The sequence below is a fragment of the Maylandia zebra genome, linkage group LG23, assembly GCF_041146795.1.
Source record: "Maylandia zebra isolate NMK-2024a linkage group LG23, Mzebra_GT3a, whole genome shotgun sequence".
In the NCBI taxonomy this organism is placed as follows: Eukaryota; Metazoa; Chordata; class Actinopteri; order Cichliformes; family Cichlidae; genus Maylandia; species Maylandia zebra.
This window is the reverse complement of record NC_135188.1, coordinates 23215138-23239691: the sequence shown is the minus strand read 5'-3', so window position 1 is coordinate 23239691 and position 24554 is coordinate 23215138. Positions and strand designations below refer to the sequence as shown.

Below are 24554 nucleotides of genomic sequence, written 5' to 3'. Positions count from 1 at the left end.
AGATTAATTCAGCAGTCGTTTTGTCTTTTTGGATGGCTTCATCTTCCTGACTCACACAGAGTTATCCCCTCAGCCGACAGGCAGTAAGAGGAAGAGCCAACTCTAGCATCTATTATGCAGCAATTCCTCGACAGTACAGCATATTTAGTAACATTTTCCATCTGCAGCCCTGTCACAGTGAAACAACCTGTTCTCACTCTTCCCTCTGTAAATATCTGGGTAAAGGACAGGATAATTAATTGTGTGCTCGAGTCTTGACAAGACCCCAGTTCAGGATGGTTTTCTGTTAAAACACTCCTCGTTTCTCATACTTGTTTTTTTTTTTTTTTTTACACCTCTTATACTTTTTCGTTATTCTTTGTCTTCTTTCTGTTGCTCGGTTTCTTTTGTCAAGCGTCTTGGTTGAATGCCTTCTTTTGTCAGCTGCTTCTTTTACTTTTCATCATTCTGTTTCAGATGATTCTTCTCTCTCCATCTTTTCATAGCAGTTTCAGTTTTGTGTCTGTGATCTGACTTTTCCCTAATAGCTTATGTCAGACTGTAATTCAATAAAATCATCATGACTACCAGATGGAGTTTGCTTATGAATCATTTTCCTCCTCTGACTCCCACCATCTGCCTGTGTGTGCCTGTGTGTATGTGCTCACCAGGGATCTACGAGGTCCTGCAAGAGTGTGGAGATAAGGCAAAAGCAGTCGCGGTAAGAAAGCACCATCACACAGCCATGTTGTATTGTTGTTCACACTGCTTTCATTAGGAGAAATAAGGGTTCCATAAGTGGAAAAAAATTAATCTATTTTTTTTCTACAATCTAAACAGCATGACTTCTAAGATTACCAAATTAGTCTTTAATAAGCTCTTTAAGTCATTACAGTCCTTGATTATTATTAATGAAGATTAGAAACTGATTGTTTGTGCTGGGTGTGTAGGAATGTAAATTTTCACTCCATATTCTCCGCTGTTTGTCGTTCTTGAAGCATGGCTGTTTCTCATGCAGGGCTTTACCGTATGTCTGCTGACCAAAAACAAAACAGAACAAAAAAACTGCGCTGTTTGGCCGGTGAAATAGGTTGCGTAATATTGGAAGAGGTCATGTCAACAGTCACAGAAGGACTGAAAATCTTTTCCTTTCCAAGAAATATAAGAGTGAGCTGCAGGAGTTTACATGTGATGAAGTGGATGTTTGTGATAAACTCTGTTGGCTAATCCCAGAGAGAAATCAGAGAGTTCAAGAAATGTTCTCACAGCAGCTGCAATCCTGCACTCGAATAGAACTGGAAAACTTGTGATTGGTGCTGATAAGGTTAAAAGGTCAAAGCATCCTTTACAAGATGTGTCCTTCTAAATTGAGTTGCCTCTTAAAGATTTCTGGCAACTATACAGTAACTATGTTGAAACGTACCAGTATATTTTATTAATTTATATTTGTATTTATCATAATGAGATGTAATAAAGATGGTCTTTTTCCCAAACACAACAAAAATGTAATTTTACAACAAGTCAGAAACTGCATGAAAATGAGAAGCTGGGATGGAGATGGTTGCAAAGCGGTTTGCACCGGCAGCTATAACTGTAGATAGACTAAAATAATTACCTATAGTGTGCTATGTAAAGCTTGGCTGATATTAGCTGTTTGCCGATGCACTGGATTTGGCATTTACTGTGTCTACTGTGTACAAGCAGCTTCCCTATTAGCAACAGAGTGACTTAAACTTCACTCTCGCCATAGTATGGACAACTACACATATTAAATATTAGAGAACAAGGATATGTTTTGTATGTTTCAAATGGAAAATAAATGGTCTGATGTTTGTGATTTCTCAATTATCAAATATTGGTATCATTCTTAAAAACCCTTTACTGGTTGGGGGTCTAAGCCTGTATGACACTATATGACATGTGACAAACTCAGTAGGGTTTGCAAATGAATATTGCAGACTGAGCTTAACTCTGTGGACTCTGTGATTGAACTCTGATCAGTGCAGATCTATCAGATCTATATACAATAGAGTTGACCATTCCCTTTGAAATCACAGCTTATGTTGCTTCGAAAAGAACTTGTTGCCAATCAAAAATGTAAAATGGTGCTGTGATATAAAATCTGCCACTGCCAAGCTTCAAGACCTTCTGCACCTTCTACCTCTGCAGGAGTCAGAGTGTGGTTCAGGCCATGGAGGAGAGCTATGAGGTCGACCTGGTCTACATCACAGAGAGAATCATCTCTGTCTCTTTTCCCGCTGGGGCCGAGGAGCAAAGCTACAACACCAACCTCAAAGAGGTGGCGACGATGCTGCGGTCAAAGCATGGCGAGCACTATCTGGTAAGAAATACCCTCAGCTGAAACTGGAGCACAGGACTGTATTGACACTTTTGTTTGCTGTTCGTCAGGTTTTTTGGAAGATGGTTACAGTATATCCTTGAAAACAAAAAACAAAGATTTTCTAAAATGCATCACATGTCCATCAGTTGCTTTGATATACTCTCTTCCTGATTTCAGGTGCTCAACCTGAGCGAAGGACAGAGCGACTTAACAAAGTTAAACCATAAGGTACAAACATGACATATACTGTATATTCATGGTTAGGAAGAACAAAATTCGAAAGCGAAAGCTCATTTGATGGATAATCATTCTCAGGTTCTTGAGTTTGGCTGGCCGGACCACCATGCGCCAGCACTGGATAAGATCTGCAGCATGTGCAAGGCCATTGACATGTGGCTCAATGGAGACACACGCAATGTGGTGGTACTGCACAATAAGGTAAGGCAGAAAAACAAAGTGTAAAAACATCTGTTATAATGCGGCGGTGATGTGCTGGAACATTTATTGGCTGGGCATAGAGATTGTAAAGTTTCCCTCTAAATATGGAAATGTGATTATTTTTTTCATTGCTGATCTCATAAAATCAACATAATTTGTAGTTATTCAGTTTCATAGCTTGACATAAAACATAGTCACTGTGAAGTCACACATTGAGCTATGGACTACTGTTTTAAGCTCATCTAGCTGAAGGTCCGTTAACCTTATGCCGTGGTGAAACGTCCCCACTGAACATGTGAATTTAATCAAAATAATACACCGTGATCACATAATTGGGTTTCACCCAAAACTGTTATCAAGACAGTGGCTTATGAGCCGGATGAGCTACTGTATCACCGGTGTTCTTATTATGTATTCTGGTTGTCACTGTTTTTAACTCATTCACTGCCAGCTATTGGCAGTGAATGAGTTAAACCCATTGACTCATTCACTGCCATTGACGGCTATAGACGTCAATGGCAGTGAATGAGTTAAGGTAATCAGAAGTGAGCATAATTGGGCTAGAGCGCTAACACTTGGCTAGCTTTGGATAACTCTGGCTTGCTTGGTTAGCAAGCTTAGACTTTAGAGATACACAGGGATATCTTATGTATTAAAACTTCTCCAAAAGGTAAAATATCACAAAAACAATTAGGAGTTTCAATTTACTTTTTCAGCTTTGATAGGCAAGTCTAGTAAATGGCATTCAACCTATTTCATAGCCACCAGTCATTCAAAGTATTAAAATTTAAATTGGTTACCACCAGTAAAGATGTTACAAAAGGGAAAATTAGCATTAATTTAGCATTAAATTCTGCTAGTCATTTTAACTATGGCTGGTAACATGGGCATGTACAGGAATTGGCTGCTTGTGAAGCGAGCCGAAAGTTGAGAAACTACAGTTTCTTCATCTTTCAGCCTTGGAGGCTGCCGATTGTTTAGCTCTCACATTTATGCAATGAATCCTCTGTTGTTTCAGAGAATTTGCACATGGTATCCAGATAAAGCAGGACAAGCAACAAAGTTTATGCTCGAATTGAGCCAACTGCTTTAACCAAGCAGAATGATTAAACATTATTATTTATATATAGCTCCAACTTTTGGGTTTCAATTACACGTGAAAATGCTTGAAGACCAATTTATTACCATCGAAGGGGGATTTGTTTCTGCTCTGTTTCTTGATCATTAATTCAATGATCCTTTTGGAATCTTCCCTAAGTCCCATCAATTTTCCTGTTACCCATCTTGACTCTTTATATCATTTAAACAAGCCCTGTTTTGTGTTTCTTTCACAGGGGAACCGAGGTCGAACGGGTGTTGTGGTGGCTGCTTACATGCATTACAGCAACATATCTGCAAGGTATCAAACATGTCATGATCAGACACAGCCTAAAACGTGTTAAAATGTAGTTTAAAATGTAGTGTTACATATTAGATTGCATTGGTGTTTGAGTTTAAACAGAGGTGAAGATTTTAGGCTGTCAGCACTGAAAAAGTTTGATCTGCGTGCTTTGATCCTTTAAATCGAAGGGTTATGTAAGGACAGGAGCAACAATCCATCACGGTTAGACCTTGCAGTCTGGGACTTCAGCAGCCTTGAAAATTAAACAACGATGTGATTATAACAGCTAAACACTCGACTCTGGCCAGCTCATTTTTCTGGCTCTGTGAGAAGAAACGCTCTGAAAATGTCATCGTTCTTTAATGCTACCAGATGTTAATAGGTGGGAGGGTTTCTGGGGGAATGAAAGCTGCTTCATAAATGATGAAAGCTGGGGGGTATTTCTAAATCTCAGCAGGTTTTCCAAAATAAAGGCTGTTCTCCTTGTTGTTTTGTAATCTTCAAATTGTTCTGTGGTGAATGATAACATCACTTACCCAGTTCTTGTGTCTCTAAGTGCTGACCAGGCACTGGACAGGTTTGCAATGAGGCGCTTCTATGAAGACAAAGCACTTCCTGTGGGTCAGCCATCACAGAGGAGGTAAGTTATTACCTCACTTCCTATTGACATCTGCTATGAGGTGAACTAGTCTGAACACTGTAGCACTTTGCCCACATTTCCAAAGGACTCTTGCAGCCCATTTAATACTGATGCTAAGGCTCTGAAGGGTTAGTAGAGGATTCAACACTTCTTAGTATTTTTACACAGTTCTACTGTACTTGAGCACTCATAACACTTTATACAACATGTCTCATTAACCACAGCATTTAGGTCAAATGCTTTCTAACATTCACACACATTCACACTCCGATGAACGCATCAGAGAGCAACTTAGGATTAGGACCCTTTCCTAAGGGTGCTTTGAAGTGGCCAAGGGTTGAAGCACTAACTTTCCGATTAGTAGAGTAATAAATCCATGTTTGACAGGATTTATTCTATATACCACTAATAAGAATGCCAATAAGAAACTAGTTACCTGTATCTAAAAATAGTGCAATTGCAAAACTCAACTCCAGCAGACAAGGCTATAGCTACAGCCGTGAAACTGAGATTCGATTTTTGGATTTTGTTTTTGGAAAAAAGGGAAGAAAAAGTCTCAGCTCCATGCTTTTAATAGTGAGTGTGTTAACTTAATCTCTCCCATTTAGATTTAGAAAAATTCTACAGAGGAAATTCTTTCTATTTTTTTCCGTTTATCACCAATTTTGTTTTAATTAGGGTAATTAAGAGGAAACAGCACCAAGAGAGGCCATCTATCTTGTCTTGTCTGTCTGAGGAATTCCACTGGTGTCTCTGGGGAGGCTGCAAGGCTTGCTGACAGTACATTCTTGTCTTTTAAGCATATCAGAGCATATTTTCTGTGACTTCATCTACACTTTTTTGCAATACAGTGGTATAACTCCAAACCAGAGCCAGTCAAACCAATCAAGAACAGTTAAAAAACATTTGAGCAATTTATTTTTTGTTGTAATTTTCACTCAAGGGACACTGTCTTCTTGTTCTCTAAGTCATAAATCTGCTCCTATTACATTATTAGCTGCCTTTGCATATTAGGCAGGGAGGTGCTAAAAGGCTTGACCCCTCTCAGTTTCCCTTCTTCACATGAGAAGATTGGTGTCTTGATCTGGGCTTTTCAGAAAGGATGAGCAGGAAAAAGGTTATGGGGGATATGCGAAGGAACACAGGAAACACCAGGGGACTTAACACCACTTCATTTAAGCTTGTGAATTAGTCAGCCAGTCATTCTTTAACAGGTCTATAGGCTTGCCCTCTGCCCCGCTGCTATTTCCTGCTTTGGATATAATTATCTCTGCCCCCAGAGACTGGCAGCATTATGGTCTGGAATGTGTGACATTAACATCAAGAGTGGGAGATGATCTTAGGCCGCTGCTTCCACGAAAGCCAGTAAAAGGCAGGATTAAAGGTGTTCCGTGTAGCACGGAATCATTAAATGATTAGTGTGAAAATAGTAGTATGCAGCAGAAAGCACAGTGAACGTTTGTGTAGAGGATTGGAAGTGTTCTGATTTAAGTTATGGGACAAAACATCATTAATCTGTTTTATGTGCTTTTCTAGTTGTTCACAAAGAACTTGAATGGAAATCACAGGAATAAGGGTCACAGTACAGTGAAGTGATGGCATTAGCAGAACCCCACATACCCCAGCTTTATCTTACTCCTGTAACTTTCAAATTGGAAATCTGTCTGGCTAAAAATATAGACTCACTGGTCACTTTGCTAGGTGTAACTCACTAGTACCAGTGTGGACCACCTTCAGTTTTTCTTCATGGCATAGAGTTAACAAGGTGCTGAAAACACTTCTCAGAAGATTTCCGCCCAAATTTATATGACAGCATCAAACAGTTGCTGCAGATTTATTGGCTGAACATCCATCATGTGAATCTCACACCCCAGAGGTGGTCTGTTGGATTGAGATCTGGTGACTGTAGAGTTCATTTGAGAAGAGTGAACTTACTGTTAGGTTCATGAGTTTTGTGACATGGTGAGTTATCCTGCTGGAAGCAGAAATTCAAATCAAATTCAAATTCAAATTCAAATTTTTTTATTTGTCACGTACACAGTCATACACAGTAAGATATGTAGTGAAATGCTTGGACAACTGCTCGTGACCTAAAGAAAACAAAAAAGGAAAAGGCTATGAATAAGATAGGAAATAAATATGAAAAATTAAAAAGGGTAAATTTAACTAGGAAGGAATAAAATATAAATTAAGGTTAAAAATGAAATAACTGTACAACACAAATTAGAATGAAGGGTAAATTTAACTGGGAAGAATAAGATAAAATATATAAATTAAAGTTGAAAATAAAATAACTGTACAACAAAATACACAATATAGAACTATATAAGAATGTATGAAGAAATATAAATAAATATATACACAATAACAGCAGCGTGATTTAAGTAATGAAGTGAAACAATGTCCAGAATGTCCAGTGTGTGTAAGAACTGTATGTGTGGGTCAGTACTGTGTGGTGGTGTGATTGAGAGACCGTATCGCCTGCGGGAAGAAGCTCCTCCTCAGTCTCTCTGTGTTGGTCTTCAGGGAGCGGAATCGCTTTCCTGACCTCAACAGAGAGAACAGTCTGTTGTTGGGATGGCTGAGGTCCTTCACGATCTTCCTGGCCTTGGTCCAGCACCGCCTGCTGTAGATTGAGTGCAGGTCAGGGAGCTCGGAGCGGATGGTGCGCTCAGCTGACCGCACAACCCTCTGTAGAGCTCGTCTGTCCTGCATGGTGCTGTTCCCGAACCAGGTTAAGATTTTTCCCGTCAGGATGCTCTCTATGGTGCACGAGTAAAAGTTCCTGAGCACCTTGGAGCGCAGTTGGAAGCCTCTCAAGCGTCTGAGGTGGTAGAGACGCTGATGGGCCTTTTTCACCACGGTGTTGATGTGACAGGACCATGACAGGTCCTGCGTGATGTGAACTCCGAGGTATTTGAAGCTGTCCACTCTCTCCACTGGGCACTCGTTGATGACGGGGGTCTGGTAGTTCCTCTCCTGCTTAGTGCTGAAGTCCACTATCAGCTCCTTTGTCTTACTGACGTTTAGAAGGAGGTTGTTCCTCTGGCACCAGTTCTCCAGATTCCTAATCTCCTTCAGGTAGGCCGTCTCGTTGTTATCAGAGATCAGGCCCACCACGTCGGTGTCGTCAGCAAACTTGATGATGGTGGTGGAGCTGGTAGTGGCCACACAGTCATATGTGTACAAAGAGTACAGCAGGGGGCTCAGAACACACCCCTGGGGGGATCCAGTGCTGAGAGTGGTGGAGGCTGAGACATGTCCGCCCATCCTTACTGCCTGTGGTCTGCCAGTTAGGAAGTTGGAGATCCACTGACACATAGATGAGCTGAGTCCCAGATGCTCCAGCTTGGTGGTGAGTGTGGAGGGAATTATGGTGTTAAATGCAGAGCTGTAGTCTATGAAGAGCATTTTAACATAATTCCCCCTTCTAGTGTCCAAGTGAGTGAGTGATGTGTGGAGGAGATGAGAGATGGCATCGTCTGTGGAACGATTTGGACGGTAAGCGAACTGTAGTGGGTCCAGTGTGTCTGGTAGTGAAGAAATGATAAAGTCTCTGACCAGGCGTTCAAAGCACTTCATCACTACTGAGGTGAGGGCTACAGGGCGATAGTCATTGAGAGAAGCAGGGTGGGGTTTCTTCGGGACAGGAACAATGATGGACTCTTTGAAGCATGTGGGGATCACCGACTGAGATAGAGAGATGTTGAATATCTCAGTGAACACAGGAGCTAGCTGGTATGCGCAGTCTCTTAGGATACGACCTGGGATGCCGTCTGGTCCTGCTGCTTTCCTGGTGTTCACTCTCTTGAAGGCTCTCCTTACTTCATGCTTGGAGATGACGAGCACGTTTCCGGTGCTGGCAGTATCTTCCTGTCTGCAGCCGTTAGCGCCGCTAACACTAGCATTGTTGGAGTCCTTAGCTGCAGCCTCGAAGCGAGCATAGAAAGTGTTCAGCTCGTCTGCCAGAGTCACGGCCGCGTTCGTCATACCAGTTGTTGGTGCTTTATAGTCCGTTATTGTCCTTAGTCCCCGCCACAGGCTCCTAGAGTCACTCTGTTGGAGTTGTGACTCTAGTTTCCTCCCGTAGCGCTGCTTCGCCTCTTTCACCGCCCTCCGCACGTTATATGACGCGGCTTTGTACGGGTCCATGTCCCCCGTCATGAGTCCCGTGTTGTAGGCAGCGGTGCGGGATCTCAGAGCGTCGCGGATGGTTTTATCCACCCACGGCTTCTGGTTGGGAAACGTTGTGATAGTCTTTGTCTCCACGGTATCATCCGCTAGTTTCCCGATGAATCCCACAACCGCTTCCGTAAACACGTTGACATCATCATCGGAGCTGTTTCTGAACATGCCCCAGTCTGCGTCATCGAGTGCATCCTGTAACGCGGCCACCGATTGATCCGTCCAGCGCGCGACCTTCCTCTGAACCGGAACTTCCTGTTTCAGCCTTTGTTTGTATTTTGGGATGAGGAAGATGGCGGCGTGATCAGATTTGCCAAAAGGAGGGCGGGATTGTGCCTTGTAGCCGTCCTTGACCGTAGTGTAGCAGTGGTCCAGTGTCCTTTCACCTCTGGTGGGGCAGGTGATGTGTTGATAAAAGTTCGGCGCTGCGCGTTTGAGGTTGGCGCTATTAAAGTCCCCCGTCACAATAAGCGCAGCGTCCCGGTGTTGTGTCTGGTGCTGTGTGAGTGCCTCATGCAGCTCGCATAAGGCGGTGACCGTGTCCGCTTGTGGTGGAATATAAACGGCACTTATAATGACCGATGTAAATTCCCGAGGTAGATAAAAAGGACGACACATGATGGACAGTAGTTCCAGATTTGGTGTGCAGGAGCGTGTGAGAGGAACAACATTCGCACTGTTGCACCAGTTGTTGTTCACCATTAAACACACGCCGCCTCCCCTTGACTTCCCCAAGTCCCGTGTCCTGTCCATGCGGTGAACCGAGAAGAACTCGGCCGGCTGGATGGCGTGGTCCGGCACCGCTGGGTTCAGCCATGTCTCGGTGAAGCAGAGGAGATTGCAGTCCCGAATGTCTCTCTGGAACTTTACCCTGGCCCTGAGGTCGTCAAGCTTGTTCTCCAGTGACTGGACGTTGGCGAGCAGGATGCTAGGCAGAGGTGTGCGGTGTGCACGAGCTCTCAGCCTGTTCCTGACGCCGGCTCGCTTCCCTCTAGGCCGCCGCCGCTTCCCTTTGTTCTCCCTCAAGATCTCACTCGGCCAGCTCGGATCCGGAGTTAAAAACTTCGAATTGTGAGTACATTGTAAACCAATAGAAACAAGAGTGTCACTGTCATACCTAATGTACCCAATGGTGGTGATTTTGCCGATTTAGAAACGCTGAAAACTAACTTAAAAAACAAAGACAAAGAAAAAGTGGTCGGAGCAGTTGTGACGGCAGCCGACCTGACCGGCGCCATCAAATCAAGGAGAAATCAGAAGAAATCAGAAGATGGTACACTGTGGTCATAAAGGGATGTACATGGTTAGCAACAATACTGACCATGTGAATACTGACTGTGGTGTTTGAACAATGCTCCCGTGGTACTAAAGACCGCAAAGTGTGCTGAGAAAATATCCTCCACACCATTACACCACCAGAAGCCTGAACCGTTGATACCAACGAGGATGGATCCACGCTTTCATGTTGTTTACATGACCCTACCAACCAAATTTAGATAAGCATGTCTGGCACCAACAACCGTGTTCAAAGTCACTTAAATTGTCACGGCGAGTGAGGTGAGCCGTGTGGAGGCAATGAAGGAGGATCCAAACGCAGGCAGTCGTGAAGGTGTGAAGGTGGTTTATTGAGCATGAAAGTAAATACAAACGGCAAAGGGAGCTATGACTAACTAGACTGGGAACAAACTAACTACAGAACACGAACCTGAACATGAGCAGAAACACTTGGCGGTTGACAGCAGGGAAACACACAGATGACGCAGGGTGGAATACACAGACGGACCAGCAACTACAATGACGGCACACATGACTTAAATACACAGAGAATCACAGGGGAATTACACACAGGTGGTGGACACAGCTGGGAATAATCAACAAGACGAGACAAAGGTAAAACTGAACACACTCACATGAGACGCAGACCATCACAATAAAACAGGAACAAGCAACCATCACACTAAGACACAAACTCGACATAGAGAGACAGGCAGAAAATGGCACATGGAGCTAGACAAATACTAAGCAGACACAACTGAAGAACAAATCCTAAACACCACAGAAACATGAAACTCAAATAATAAACATCATCATAATCAACACTACCAGAGAACAAGAAAACAACCCCTGATGCAAACTAAAACCAAAACATAATAAAACTCAAACTACTGGGTCCGACGGACCCAGAACCGTGACATAAATGATCTTTCTTCCTCATTCTGATGCTCAGAAGTTCAGCAAGTCATCGTGTCTAAATCACTAAATGCAGTTTTTTGCTGCCATCTAATTACCTGGTTAGAAATTTACATCAACAAATGGTGGAGTAGTTGTACCTAATATATCACTGAGTGTATCTCTGACATTAGTAGATTTTTTTTAGGTTTAATTTTAATATGCACAATGAGATTACATGTAATTAAATGTGCTATATAAATACAATTGCTAGCAGCATGAGTTAAAAAAAGAAAATCAACTCAACAGAAAATGACAAAAAGACGTTGTAATGGCACTGCCTCATCCAGGACCTTCATCACAGGATGTTTTCTTGTTATAAGACAAAATGTAATTATGTGTCATATCGCACACACACATATATGGCATACTTACAAGCCTTTGTTAATCTCAGTACTGCTAACATGGCGTCCCAGCTCGGTCTAATTGAATTTCACAGAGGCAAAACCATCTGGCCACTGACAGCAGAGCAAGGAAGGCGTGTGCATGTGGCAACCCTGCGGTCAAGGTTACGTTCGGTACCATCATCATTATCATCATTAACAACCAGACCACAGTAACTCAGCAGACCCCCAACTGGCCTCCGTACACATCAACTCAGTGTGACGTTTCCCAAAGTAGATAAAGGCTGTTTAACGAGTGAAATTGTGTTCTGGCTGTTTTGTTGGAGCTCACAGGCGGTAAAGGTGAACCGCACCGAATGAGCAGGATGAGGATTTGGCGTGTAACTTAGCCAGGAGGTGCTTAGTGGGAGGATAAAGTGATGTCTCAACAAGGAATCGGCTGTTTGCCATGAGATTTTGTGAAGATATTCATGATCCCCAGAGAGCATTTCCCCGTAATACAGGCAGTCTTCTAACATTCATTCTATTGTTCACATCAGGTCCAACGAATCCCTTTATCAAAGGTTTGTTCAGTTACAAGTGACTAGTACCGATAACAGAAGACTTCTAGTTCCAAAATAATCCATCCAATCTTTTTACTTCTTTGGCTGCACAACCTTAACACCCGACGCTATCACCCTTAGTCTGCTGTTTTTAGTTTTTCATTCCCTCTCTTACTTACACTCTAAAGCATTTACATGCCTTGTAATAATAACATGTCATTATGGGTTTTTCTAAAGCATTGTTTAAAATAAAGGCCTATGAAAATTCAAGTGAATGGAGAGAGGAAAACCTGCAGTTTTGTTATCTGTCCTCATCTTTAAGCTTGATCTGTAAAGACTTTGGGACTGAGTGCTTACTTTTCATTGTGTCCAGGTATGTGCGATACTTCAACGGCCTTCTGTCAGGACACATAAAAATCAACAACAAGCCTCTGTTCCTGCATCACGTCATCATGCACGGCATACCTAACTTTGAGTCCAAAGGAGGTGAGCATCTACCAGTAAAGCGTTATACAAATACAGGCCATTTACCATTTACCACTGGCAGATTTTTTTAAATGAAAATTTTAAAAAACTAGAAAAAACTGTTTTTCTTGAACACATTTCAGATTTCTTATTTATATCACTTCACAGGTTGCCGTCCTTTCCTGAAAATCTACCAGGCAATGCAACCAGTCTACACGTCAGGAATATAGTATGGGAATTTTTATTCTAGTTCAGCGTGGTTTGTGTTTGAATTCAGGCATAAAATGAACCTGTGAGGTGAAAAGTAATTTTATTTTAAAGGTTAGTATTTTGTCTTTTTAACTGTAGCAATGTGCAAGGGGACAGCAACACCAGTATCTGTATCACCATTGAACCTGGACTGCTTCTTAAGGGAGACATCCTGGTAAGATAACAAAAAATGTTTCCTTACTTAAACAACAGTTGCCTTCCATTTACCTTTTTTTCTTTACATTTTCCTAATATTATATAGAGTCTCATGATGTTTCTCCATTTTTTTCTCTATTATCTGTTAAACGTAGCTCAAGTGTTACCACAAGAGATACAGAAGCCCAACCAGAGACGTTGTGTTCAGGGTGCAGTTCCATACTTGTGCCATCCATGATCTTGGGGTGGTTTTTGGGAAGAGTGAGCTGGACGAGACCTTCAAAGGTAATTTTAATTTGCTTGGATTTACACAACACACTGTTTGACACTTAAAAACATACAGTTGTATAGAGTTTTTGTGAATCAAGGTTATGCATCTCAAAAAGGGTTATTTTTTTAAAAATACACAAGATTAGCACTGATATGACAAAAGCTTTATGACTTGTGTATTTATACACAAAAGACTGGTGGTGTTCACTGTCCTAGTGTTGACCTAGACTCATCAAAATGCTACCTCAAGACTGTATAATGGCTTCAGTGTCTGACGCTCTACTATCTGCTGCTTGGATCTCTGGTTTGCAGCATGGAAAAATTCATGGGTCCTGATGCAGGAGGACAGTGTTCCCCACAGTATTACAGTAAACAGGGTCCTCTGGTGGTGAAGCAGAAAAGCATTCACTTACAGTAACACTGTGATTATGGTGATAAGTAACCAGAGATTTCTTATTAAAGGAAGATCAAATTAACACTAAATTTGCACAATTGATTTGAATTTGGATAAGTAATTTAAATTCATACACAAAAACTGTAAAATAATAAATCCTATGTATGATAAATTGTAACCGTGCCTTTGTTTGATGTGAAACCCACACATGCGTTCATGGTTTTAATTTCTCGTTGTGTATGTCTGCAGATGAGAGGTTTCCAGAGTACGGGAAGGTGGAGTTCGTGTTCTCATACGGACCGGAGAAAATCAAAGGTAATCCATTTTGGGAAAGGAGAAATTGATTGTTAGCATCACATGTTTTTTTTTCAACATTTAGAACTGAGATCTGATGTATTAGCCGCTGCAAGTTTTTTTATTTTTATTTTCAAAATTTAAAAAAAGAATTTTCTTAAAATGTATTATTTTAATTGAAGCGCTCGGAGAATACCAGGGGTTCATAAGTGTGCATGTATACAGGCCCTGAATTTATTAGACCACCTGTTATAAAAATAAAACAGGAAAATGGATATATGTAAACTAACTAAGTATATATAGTTATTTATTAGGTAAATAAGATACTGAATGCACGTTATCACCCCCAAATCTGAGCCGGCACACTGGACTTCTCTGAGAAGAATTCAGAAATGAGTCAAGCAAAACATCCAATCACCTAAACACTTGTTTTTGTTTAGGTAAAGTAAAAGTAAAGCAAGTAAAAAACAAAACAAAAAAAACAGTGATATCAGCTCTTAATCAAAAAACAATAGTGTGCTTTACTTTTTTTCTGCTGTTTTGTTAAACAGCAAATTTGAAAGTTCATGGAAAAGAACAATATTTTTGTGCACAAATGTTTAACCATTACAGATATGTAAGAAACGATTTTTGTAATTACCAATATTGTTAATTTAGGGCAGCTGTGGCCTTACATTGGGTGGTGGTTTAAATGTGTGTCAGTGTGTTAAAATATGATACTTCTTTCTTTTTTCATTTTTAAAAAATTTGTTTATAAAGGAAATATTTACATTAATAAACTTGATACGAAAGCATAATGTACGTTAATGTAAATGCATCAGAGTCAACCAAAGAGTCCCTTGAGAGTAAAAGTCATGAGAAATGTGTTAGCATAAAAAATAAAATAGCAAAAAGAAAACATAGTGATAACAGAAGATTTATCCCAAACAAATCAATGTTGTGTTTGAAAAAACACTATTTAAGAATAAAACAACATTTGTTATTTAAGCGTAATGAATTTTATACACAAATACCTTAATATAAAAATGCTGATTAATCAAAAGTGGTTTTCCCAATAACAGAGTGTAAGTCAATATAGCCACAAACCACTGACAGAGGAACTCCATTTCAAATGTACAGACTAATAGAAGATAACTTATTATTAAATGTTTTAGGCCATTCCAACCTCAAATATTGTCGCTGTATATAAACGTTCTAATATGACAGTGCCCTGTATGATGATGTTACTTGTGTGAACCACAGGCCTGAGTCACTTGGAGAATGGGCCGAGTGTTTCAGTGGACTACAACACCCAGGACCCTCTGATCCGCTGGGACTCATATGAGAGTTTCAGCCATCGCTGTGAGGAAGCTGCAGATGCTGACCACGGTATGCAAATGACATACAGTGACTATTTTGGAGAGGCGAAATTCTAAAAAGGGAAAAATGTCAACCAGGTAACCTGACTTTTCTGAATGAACCACCTGGATAGGAGATTAACGCTTTTTGTACACACAGGAATATACAAATATGAAGAAGACTGAAACAGAAACAAAATCATATATATAGTTTGTAATGATAATAATAATACATATAAGTACCAACCTATCTTTCACAGATAAATCAAGTTCCTCGCCCTTATCAGATCAAGATCTAGAGCCTTGACCAAAGGGAAGGATTTCCTGTAAAGCCCTACACCCTCCTCCTCCTGCTACTCTCTCAGCTTGTCAGTTAGGACTTTAAATAGCTGCTGAAGAAATAGGGGGCGTCAGTCACCCTGTTACTGGCTGCTCCCTCCCTGAGGGGGGTGTAACTTAAAACACCACCAGGCCTAACTCCCGCAAGTCCCCCTATTCATTTCTATCCACTCTGAGCTATTGCTTCTGTGCCAGGAGTCCAGAACTTAAAATGCGGGCACTCCATAAAATGCTAAACACCCATTATAGAAGCTGTGTTTGTTTTTTTTATCTAAAGTATTTTTACTTCAGAGCCCTGATTTTTGAAATATGGCACAAAGAAAGGAATGTTTGCTTGTCTGATTGTCAGCCATGTAATGCAAAAGTACGCATGTCCTCGTAGCTTATGTTGTAGCTTTCTCCCGGATATGCTACAAACCTGCTTTACATAGTGTTTGCCTTTTGTTAATGTTTATATATCCAGTGTGCAAATGAACAACTGGAGAAGTGGAATCACTAACACATCATCATCATCATCACTGCTTCTGCAGTTCCTAAAATGTATTTTTGGCTACTTACAATAGCTGCCAGTCTGGCACGGTCCCTTGGATCCTCTCAGTAATGATGAGATTCATGATTACTGCTGTTAATCAAAGAAATCTGCACAAACAGGAGGATGTAGTCACCCTTGGTTGAGTCAGGACTTGGCAGTCTTTGTAGTGCTGCGTCCACTTTTATATATGGGATTTTTTTCTTCCAGCTTTGCAAAGACCCATTTCATTTTTATGAACATCCCCAGAGAACCGTTGCAGTAATTGCTGTGCTGCAGGAAGGTCAGTGGGAATCGCCAGGATTGCAAGTTTGAGCCTAATTGAATGGGCAGCGGTGTTCGCAGCACTCAGCAGAAAAAAATAACGAAAAACTCCCAGCCAGTGTATTCATCTCTCTAATTGCAGGCTTCGCTCTTACACTTGGATGCGGGCGTGTGGATGCTGAGTCGAGACTTGCGCAGGAATATGGTGTCTGTATTCGCAAGGTTTGGATCGACAGAGGATGCTCTGTACCTTAGTTGTTTTGGAAGACACAAAACTGAAAATGCAAGATTCAAAGAATTAGTTAACACAAGACTGGTGAACAAACGTTTTTTTGGCGTTTGATAAAATATAACCACCTCTGTGAAAAAAGGTTAATCACGTGTACGATGTACATTTGAGTTGGCAAGCCCACACAAACTCTAAACTCTTATAAGCTCTATGACAGAATGGCCTATTTTTAACTGCTCCAGCTCAGTGGACAATGATCACTCGTCGGGTCTCATTTAAATAATTGAACAAATGCTTCATCCTCAGGTGTTGATGTCTGAATACTTTTGAGGTTTGGCGAGCTCTTCCTGACGCCATTTTTAACAGAGTCCACTGACCTTGGAAATCCAGTTGAGAGAACTCTGTGAAAGACGGGCATCTTAAAAAGGTCTGAAGGATTTGGTAGCTTAGAGATGTGTGTGGTTCATACTGACGCACAGGCACATGGACAAAAAAAGGAGAGGAGTCTGGTATGTGCCCGGCTGTTTGTATTATACAGTGTTTTTTGCTCTATATGGGCATGCAAGCTGGTCTGTGTGCTTGTAAATATTTGCATGTTAGTGTAGCTCTGTTGCAGTTTTTCATGAGGTATGCAGGAGTGCATGTTTATGTAGTGCACCTTGTGTTTGTCGGCTTCCCTTTGCTCCACTAGAAGCCCTGTGGTCTGGAGGCAGCTGTTGGCCCAGAGGTCAAATCAGTAAAAAGGCAACCATTTGGCCCAATGGGTGGCCGTAGAGATTTGTACCTCAGCTCGGCTGCTAACCCCTTAAGAAGACAACATTTTCCAAGGATCCACTAATAATCCTAGCTCCGAACCTCTAACTGGTCTGGTCTTGTCATCACTAATGGCCTGGCTAAAAAGCCAAGGAACACGCTATTGTAGCAGAATTGAGGGATTTCATGACAGGTGGGGGGTAGAAGACCTGAGCCATCACTCATTGCTTTACATTTGGCTCGCAGGGAGTCAGATTTTTCTTGTAATTTTTTTAACATTGTCTTGAGCAACAGCTGTCCAACTTTCTGAAGGTTTTTCCATGTTTTTCTTTGGACATTGGCTGTTTTTTCACTCATTTTCAGTCCAATCCTTGTACGTGAACATTTTCCGGGTTGTTTTTAATGTATATAATTATTAAGAAACTTAACACTGACCTATGAGTTTTTAATAATTAACAAAAAAATATTGATTAAATTGTATTGTATTTTAAATTGTGAAAACTTGGTGTATCTTGGCATTTTGCGCAGTGGCTGGCCAAAAAAATACCTACAGCAAATGAACAGTATCTGAAAGTCATGTCCTTAAGAAATCAGAAAAAAATCCATCAAAGGTCTTCAGCTGATCCATCTACTGTTCACTAAAGCCTCAGTGGAAGGGCGGCTGTCAGGAAGCTATTCTTAGTGAAGGGAAACAGGGAGACAAGACTGAGGTATGAAAATTACACAAAAACTTGTCTGATGGAGTGTTGAATCCAAATCATCATCAGTATGTATGTTGGAGGTCAGGAAAGAGGTACAACACTGTCTACAGTGTCATGGTTTGGGATACATTTCAGTCAGTGGTGTTAAAGATTTTCTTAAAAGTGATGAATTACAAACACATAACAGAACCACCAGAGTTCGATCCAACATGCAATACCAACTGGAAAACATTTTATTTAAAAATGAACACTGTGAATCATGGATTGGCCTCTCCACCTTAACATTGCTGAAGCAGTTTGAGATCATCTTGACAGATAAACATACTATATTTACATGTATGTTTAAACATTTTAATAAATCACTGTGCCTATACCGCATTTTCCTACCAAAATACAAAGGAATGAAGGATGACTCCAGACTTTTGCAGTAAAGGACATAATATGTTTGATTTAGGCATAATTAGTCTCCATCAGTATCAAAGCACTGATACAAATATCAAATATATTTGGACCCCTTTCGCTATATTGTATGAAGTCTAATGAATTAACACCATCATTTGGTGCTGGATACATTTGTGTTTTGTAATTCAGTCCTTAAGAGTTTGCAGTAACATTTAGAGGTGCTTCCTCACCTTCATCAGGTTTTCCATAAGTTTCTAAAGAATCATAAGAGCATTACATAAAATGATTGTTAGATAACTCATCTATAAAGAATGAAAACAGCCTCTAAAAACAACCTTGCCACTGGAGAGTGTGTCTGTGTGTGTTTCTGTGTCTGTGTGGTGTACAGTAGGGCAGCATGCCCACTGACAGCGCAGGCCGCCTTCCTCGTTCGCCGGCCTCCTCCCATATTTGGCTGGGGCTGAGCCCTGAAACATGTCTGGAATAGCTGGATAGAGACCGACAGAGAGACAGAGACAGAGAGGCTGAGAGAAGCAAAGACGTTTTACATTTGAGGTGTAATACAAGTGAGGATTTGATTTGAGACTGTGAGGTCTGAGCACATTGGGAAAAGAAAAAAAAATTAGTGACAGAATTAGGAATGACATAAAGTCAAGGACAGAAGAAGAGCAGCTGGAAAGCACTGACTGGTGAGTGGTTCTGTGTAGTCTTTCAATTACAACTAGCAACTTTCTTAACTTTAAATCTCTGTCAATCTCAAGTAATTGTGCAGTTGCCCTAGTCAGATGTTTTCAAGTTCTATATTTGTTTTTTATTATATTGTTGCTATGTTTTTCTCTGGATAAACTCTTTTTTTATGGTATTTCATTTTCTATATACATCACTTTGCTTTTAGACTAGCATCTCCTTGCACTGTTGCCCAGAAAAAATTACAAGAGTACACATTTCTGTCTATTCGGTCTATAGTCGAGTCTGTTTGTCTGTTTATTAGGTTTCCATGTCAACAGTGTTGCTTCCTGTGTGTTTGGCACCTATGTGGTATAAAATGACTCATGGAGCGAGCAATTTGTGTGTGGAACATTTTATGAGCGGGCTGCAATTTGGGTACACCAAAACTATTAGGGACCTCGGTTGGCTGGTAACGTCGTGTGAGCTGCAGAAAGCTTGGACTTTGACACAGTTCATGTAGGAATGAATTTCTTTTTAAAACGATGTTTGAACAATCGTAACTTTTGTAGTGAGTTGAAAATTTTGCCGCATGAGATGATACAAAATTATACAAAATTATATTCCAAGATCTGTTTAAAAACTGTTACGCGAGATTAAACTGTTGAGTCTGACTTACCTTCAGTTGCTCAGCAGATACTCATTGACAGATGATCCCTAATTAGACTCGACTTAATCATTCTCTCTCTGCTTGAGCGGGCAGCGGTGTGTCTGAAGCACACAGGCCGACACCAAACAGCTGTTCTGACTTGGACAAACACAGTGTGTGGTACTGCAGGCTGATAGTAACCTCCCTGCCTGTTATCCTAACGGAAACCCAGCTTCTGCATTCTGTGTCGCTCCAGTGACAGACAGACACTGGTGGTGGTGTTTTTTTCCTCAGTCATTGCCATTTTTTATCATTAAAAAGCCTAATTACAAAAAATTAAGCTATATAATTGAATTGAGAACATTTACTGACAGATCTACTGTACACATTAAACGTTTGCAGAGATAAAACCCTGAGACATGGAGCGCAGTGGGGTATTTTAAAAGCAGCCTGCATGTGTGTGCCTCGCATGACCGCATAATGCTTCTAGTTAGACTTCTTGCTGACAGCACGGTGAGCGGTGGCAGCAGGTTCAAATCCCAGCAATGGAAACCCTGCTGAGCGTGTCCCCATCTCTTAATGCCTCCTTTCTCCTACTGTCTGCCTCGATGTCTCCGTGTAGCTTTATATAAATTCTCGCTGTCTGCCACCCTGCTTTTTCCCATTTTTCAAACAGCTTTGGTCAACGCAGGCTCATTTATGACTGTTAGTATCCAGTATTTAACATACATTTTACTCATGTTAAGTTGTCAAATATTAAGAAATGTGTCATAAAAAACAGAAAAAAAAACCCACATTTGTATATTGGTGCTATAGGAATGCAGCAGAGGTAAATATGGTTGTGGAAAGCTCTGACAGAGTCAGGGGATGACAGACCGGCACCTGTGCAGACAGCATGCAGATGATGATGTCTTGATGATGTCACGTGTGGCAGTTAGCAGAGCACGCCACGTCCAGAGACAGGCACGCCAGATATGCTGGTGTGATTCTAATACTGATGTTCTGCTCATCACATACTGACGCTTTATTGGGACCTGTTGCTGTCACATTTGAATGCCCTGACATGCAGCATTTTGCTTTAGAAAGGCATGTGACAGGATGATGAAGCCTAGGAAAACATTACATTTCAGGACAAACATAGCCTTTGACAATCTTTTGCCCTTGACCCTGAACTGGATGGATGGATGTTTGGTTGGATATTACACATTACTCATTACTTTTCTTGAAAGTTACTTAATTGCATGCCAGAGAACGTAATCGGCTACACTACTCCAGTGTTAATTTTGCTGACCAAATTTTCTCCCGCCAACCTTTTATTTTTTGACAAAAACAAGACAATAGCTAAGTAAAAACTCTCGAGCACAAAAACTGTGATGAAAGGAATAAAAAGGAGATGAAAATGTTCTGGAGTGATGAGATCCAGTCATAACTTATTTAGTTTTGTAGAAAGCTGGGAAGAGTTTGGAAATGACCCAATCAGAAGCAATCTCCTTGTAAGATTGGATGCACACATTTGATTGGTACAGCTTCAAAATTTTCTCTCAAAATTACCACACGTTACTTTTCTTAAATTACCCAGAAAGCAATATTTACCTGTTAATTGTTATGTAATTACTAAATGTAATAACAGTAATGTATTATGTTACTGTTACTTAAAAAAATTACTGTTACTTAATGACACTTGTTATTTTGTAACTGCTCACTACCTTGTTGTGCTTAAGCAGTTTCTGCTTCCTATTTTTGCTTTTCTTCTCGCCACTTTCATTTCCTCTTCTACCTTTCCAAACGTTGTTGTGCATTTCAAGTTTAAATTCTACATTTTCATGATTTCTAGTGTTATTGGTCTTTGTGCGGCCTTGTGCATGTTTACTGGAACTTGCCTTTCAGCAGTGTTCCTCTTCTGCATGCGACCTCTAGATTGGGAATAAAGATTTGGATATTTTAACTTTTACTTGTTACTGGTATTCAGAGCTCCTGTCTTTTTCTCCTGCAGCAACTAGAACAGGTGATCAATTATACTGTAGAATTCAAATTCAAATTTTATTTGTCACACACACACAACCATACACAGTATGACATGGGGGTGAAATGCTTGTAACTGTACAATGCCCGACCATTAAATGACAGAAGAAAAGTTTTACAATATTTACAATTTACAGTTTACTACAAAATTTACAAATTAACTTTACATTAATTTACAGTAAAGAATGTGCAAATAGCAGAAGAGATTATAAAGATTATAAAGATTACAAATTATAGGAATATAGGAAATGTGTGGTGGTGCGTGTGGGAGTCCAGTCTTATAGTGACACAAAAACAAAACAGCACACTGAAACATTGAAAAATAAATTCACACTTTAAATCCCTGCTAATGACATTTTTGTACAGATGGACCCACGTTGCAACACAAATTTGCAATAATGGTACTTCATGGCCTCCTATTATTGTTATCGCCCTTATTTTACACCGAGCTTCACCCCAAAATGGTAAAAATGGTTCTTTGAGGTTTAGCTTAACAAGAAATCCCATATCTTCCAATCTCCAGCTTGATCTGACAGTTCTTCTCTTGCATGAATAAAAATGAGTTGACATGAATCAGATGCTGCTGGCAGACGGTCAGACACAGCTTTTTATGACAGTTACTCAGATGACAGAGAGACAGATGGATGACATCACCCTGAAAGTAATCTCAGAGACAGACACTGATACAGACGCATCACCTCAATTCAAACTGTGACAGCCGGACAGTGACAGATAGACCAAGAGACAGACATGGCAAATATAAAACCATGGAGGCGACAGTTTTCCTTGTGCCAGTCACTGATACGCCAACCATGACACCTTTTCACTGATGGACTGTCACATCATCCTGTCTCACTTTCTCTCTAATTTTCTGCTGTGAAGTCCAGGACGTGGCTGAAATCTTTGTTTTTAGAAAAGTAAAATAGCTCAGCTTGGCTTTAATAGATTTGTATTTTTTCAGGAATTTTCAATAAAAAAAACACACGTATATGTCTTAAAATGAATGATTCCATAACTGAAATTGATGCACAATAAAGAGTTTATTTGCAATATCACCCTGTTTTGAGCCCCCTCTTCTAACATATATCTCACGCTCACACACATGAACACAGCTCTTTAGGGCAAGTCAGTCATTTGTCAGTCAAACCCAGTCACCCTCTGGTGGCATGCAGACTTGCTGTCGTCACAGTGGTATGAAAGCTGTGAAGGTGAATGTCACATCCTCCTGTGAGACATTGGATGAGTTGCTGACATCACCGCATGTATGTATATAGATGTTTGTGCATGTGCAGGCCTGCCTCTGTACGTTCAAAGCTTTGTTGCCAGTCATGATCTTATTGGATCATTTAATATAGTCAAGTAAAAAATGTGCATAGCGATTCAGGAGCTTATAGAACCACCTTTAGCAAAATTATTGCACTTTGAAGTGATTGTTTTATGTGCATGACTTTCACATTATTTTGGAGGAATTTTGGCTCACTCTTATTTACATTGGCGTCAGTTCAATGATATTTGCAGGCAATCGTTCATGCACAGGTTTCATAAGATCCTGCCACATTATTTTAATCACACTGAGGTCTGTGCTTTGACTGGACAATTTTGATACCTTCATTCTGCCATTCTGTGGTAGGTGTGCTGCTGCGCTTGAGATCATTGTCCTGTTACATGACCCAGCCAAGCTTTCGCCATTGGGACAAATGGCCTCACATTTGACTCTAGACCAGCGGTCCCCAACCCCCGGGCCTCGGAGCGGTACTGGTCCGTGAGTCGTTTGGTACCGGGCCGCGAGAGTTGCGGCTCAGGTGTGAAATGTATGCTTTTCAGGGTTTTTATCGGTTTTGAGCGTTATTTTGTTATCGTTTTTATCGTTAACTCGGTTTTCCTGGGTCTTTTCATGTGTGTTATGAATAAATCTTCTTTTTTTACGGTACCGGTACTAGTTTTATTTTGTTGTATTTATCCGCAACACCATAAAGGCCGGTCCGTGAAAATATTGTCGGGCATGAACCGGTCCGTGGCGCGAAAAAGGTTGGGGACCGCTGCTCTAGAACACTTTGCTATACAGTGGAGTTCATGGTCTAATGCAAGTTACACAGGTCCTGTGACTGTAAAACAATCATCACCCCTCCACCACCATTCTTGAGAGTTGATGATGAGGTCTTTTGTGCACATGTGCTGGGTTTGTCTGCACTTTTGTCTAATCTGTCCAAAGGACATTGTTCTAGAAGTCATTGGGTTTGTAAAGGTTCACCTGTGTAACCTAAAACAAACTGTCATTTTTAAAATAAGGTGTTTTTCCTGGAAACCATACTAAACACACTTGTTCAGCCTTTTTCAAATTTTACCCTCATGAACTTTCACATTCAGCATGCTAACTGAAGCCTGTAGAGTCTGAGGTGTAGCTCTTGAGTTTCTTTGCAGTTTTTCTGAGCATTGTCTGACCTTGATGGAACATCCACTCCTGGAACGACTGCGGCATTGTGTTTACACACCTGAATGCTCCCATCCAGCAAACTGCCAAAACTCCTCACTTCACACTGATGATCAATTAATCAAGTCCATTTTGTTTAAAAACAGAAGCTCTTAATTCCTGTGGAATCAGCAGCGATGTAATTACACCACTGTGTGCATAGAGTAATGTAAAAACTTCACTGTATGTCTTTGAACTTATTCTACAGCTAAAATAAAGTCAATTATATTTAATACATTAAATTACCAATAAAATGTACACCTTAGAATTCTAAAACTATTGTATT

The 24554-nt window shown here is 40.7% G+C and overlaps 1 protein-coding gene across 6 annotated transcripts in view; it reads left to right on the top strand.

Annotated features, from left to right (window-relative positions):
* tns1a (tensin 1a) overlaps positions 1-24554 on the top strand; it is a 126967-nt gene that overhangs the window by 78341 nt on the left and 24072 nt on the right. For all 6 annotated transcript variants that reach the window (XM_024798865.2, XM_024798862.2, XM_024798861.2 and 3 more), the window contains 12 exons: positions 651-700; positions 2149-2320; positions 2498-2548; positions 2636-2758; positions 4093-4157; positions 4696-4779; positions 12453-12565; positions 12713-12773; positions 12893-12968; positions 13105-13234; positions 13863-13928; positions 15150-15275. In XM_024798865.2, the coding sequence (XP_024654633.2) occupies positions 651-700; positions 2149-2320; positions 2498-2548; positions 2636-2758; positions 4093-4157; positions 4696-4779; positions 12453-12565; positions 12713-12773; positions 12893-12968; positions 13105-13234; positions 13863-13928; positions 15150-15275 (1117 nt within the window). The remainder of the gene's footprint in view (positions 1-650; positions 701-2148; positions 2321-2497; positions 2549-2635; positions 2759-4092; positions 4158-4695; positions 4780-12452; positions 12566-12712; positions 12774-12892; positions 12969-13104; positions 13235-13862; positions 13929-15149; positions 15276-24554) is intronic.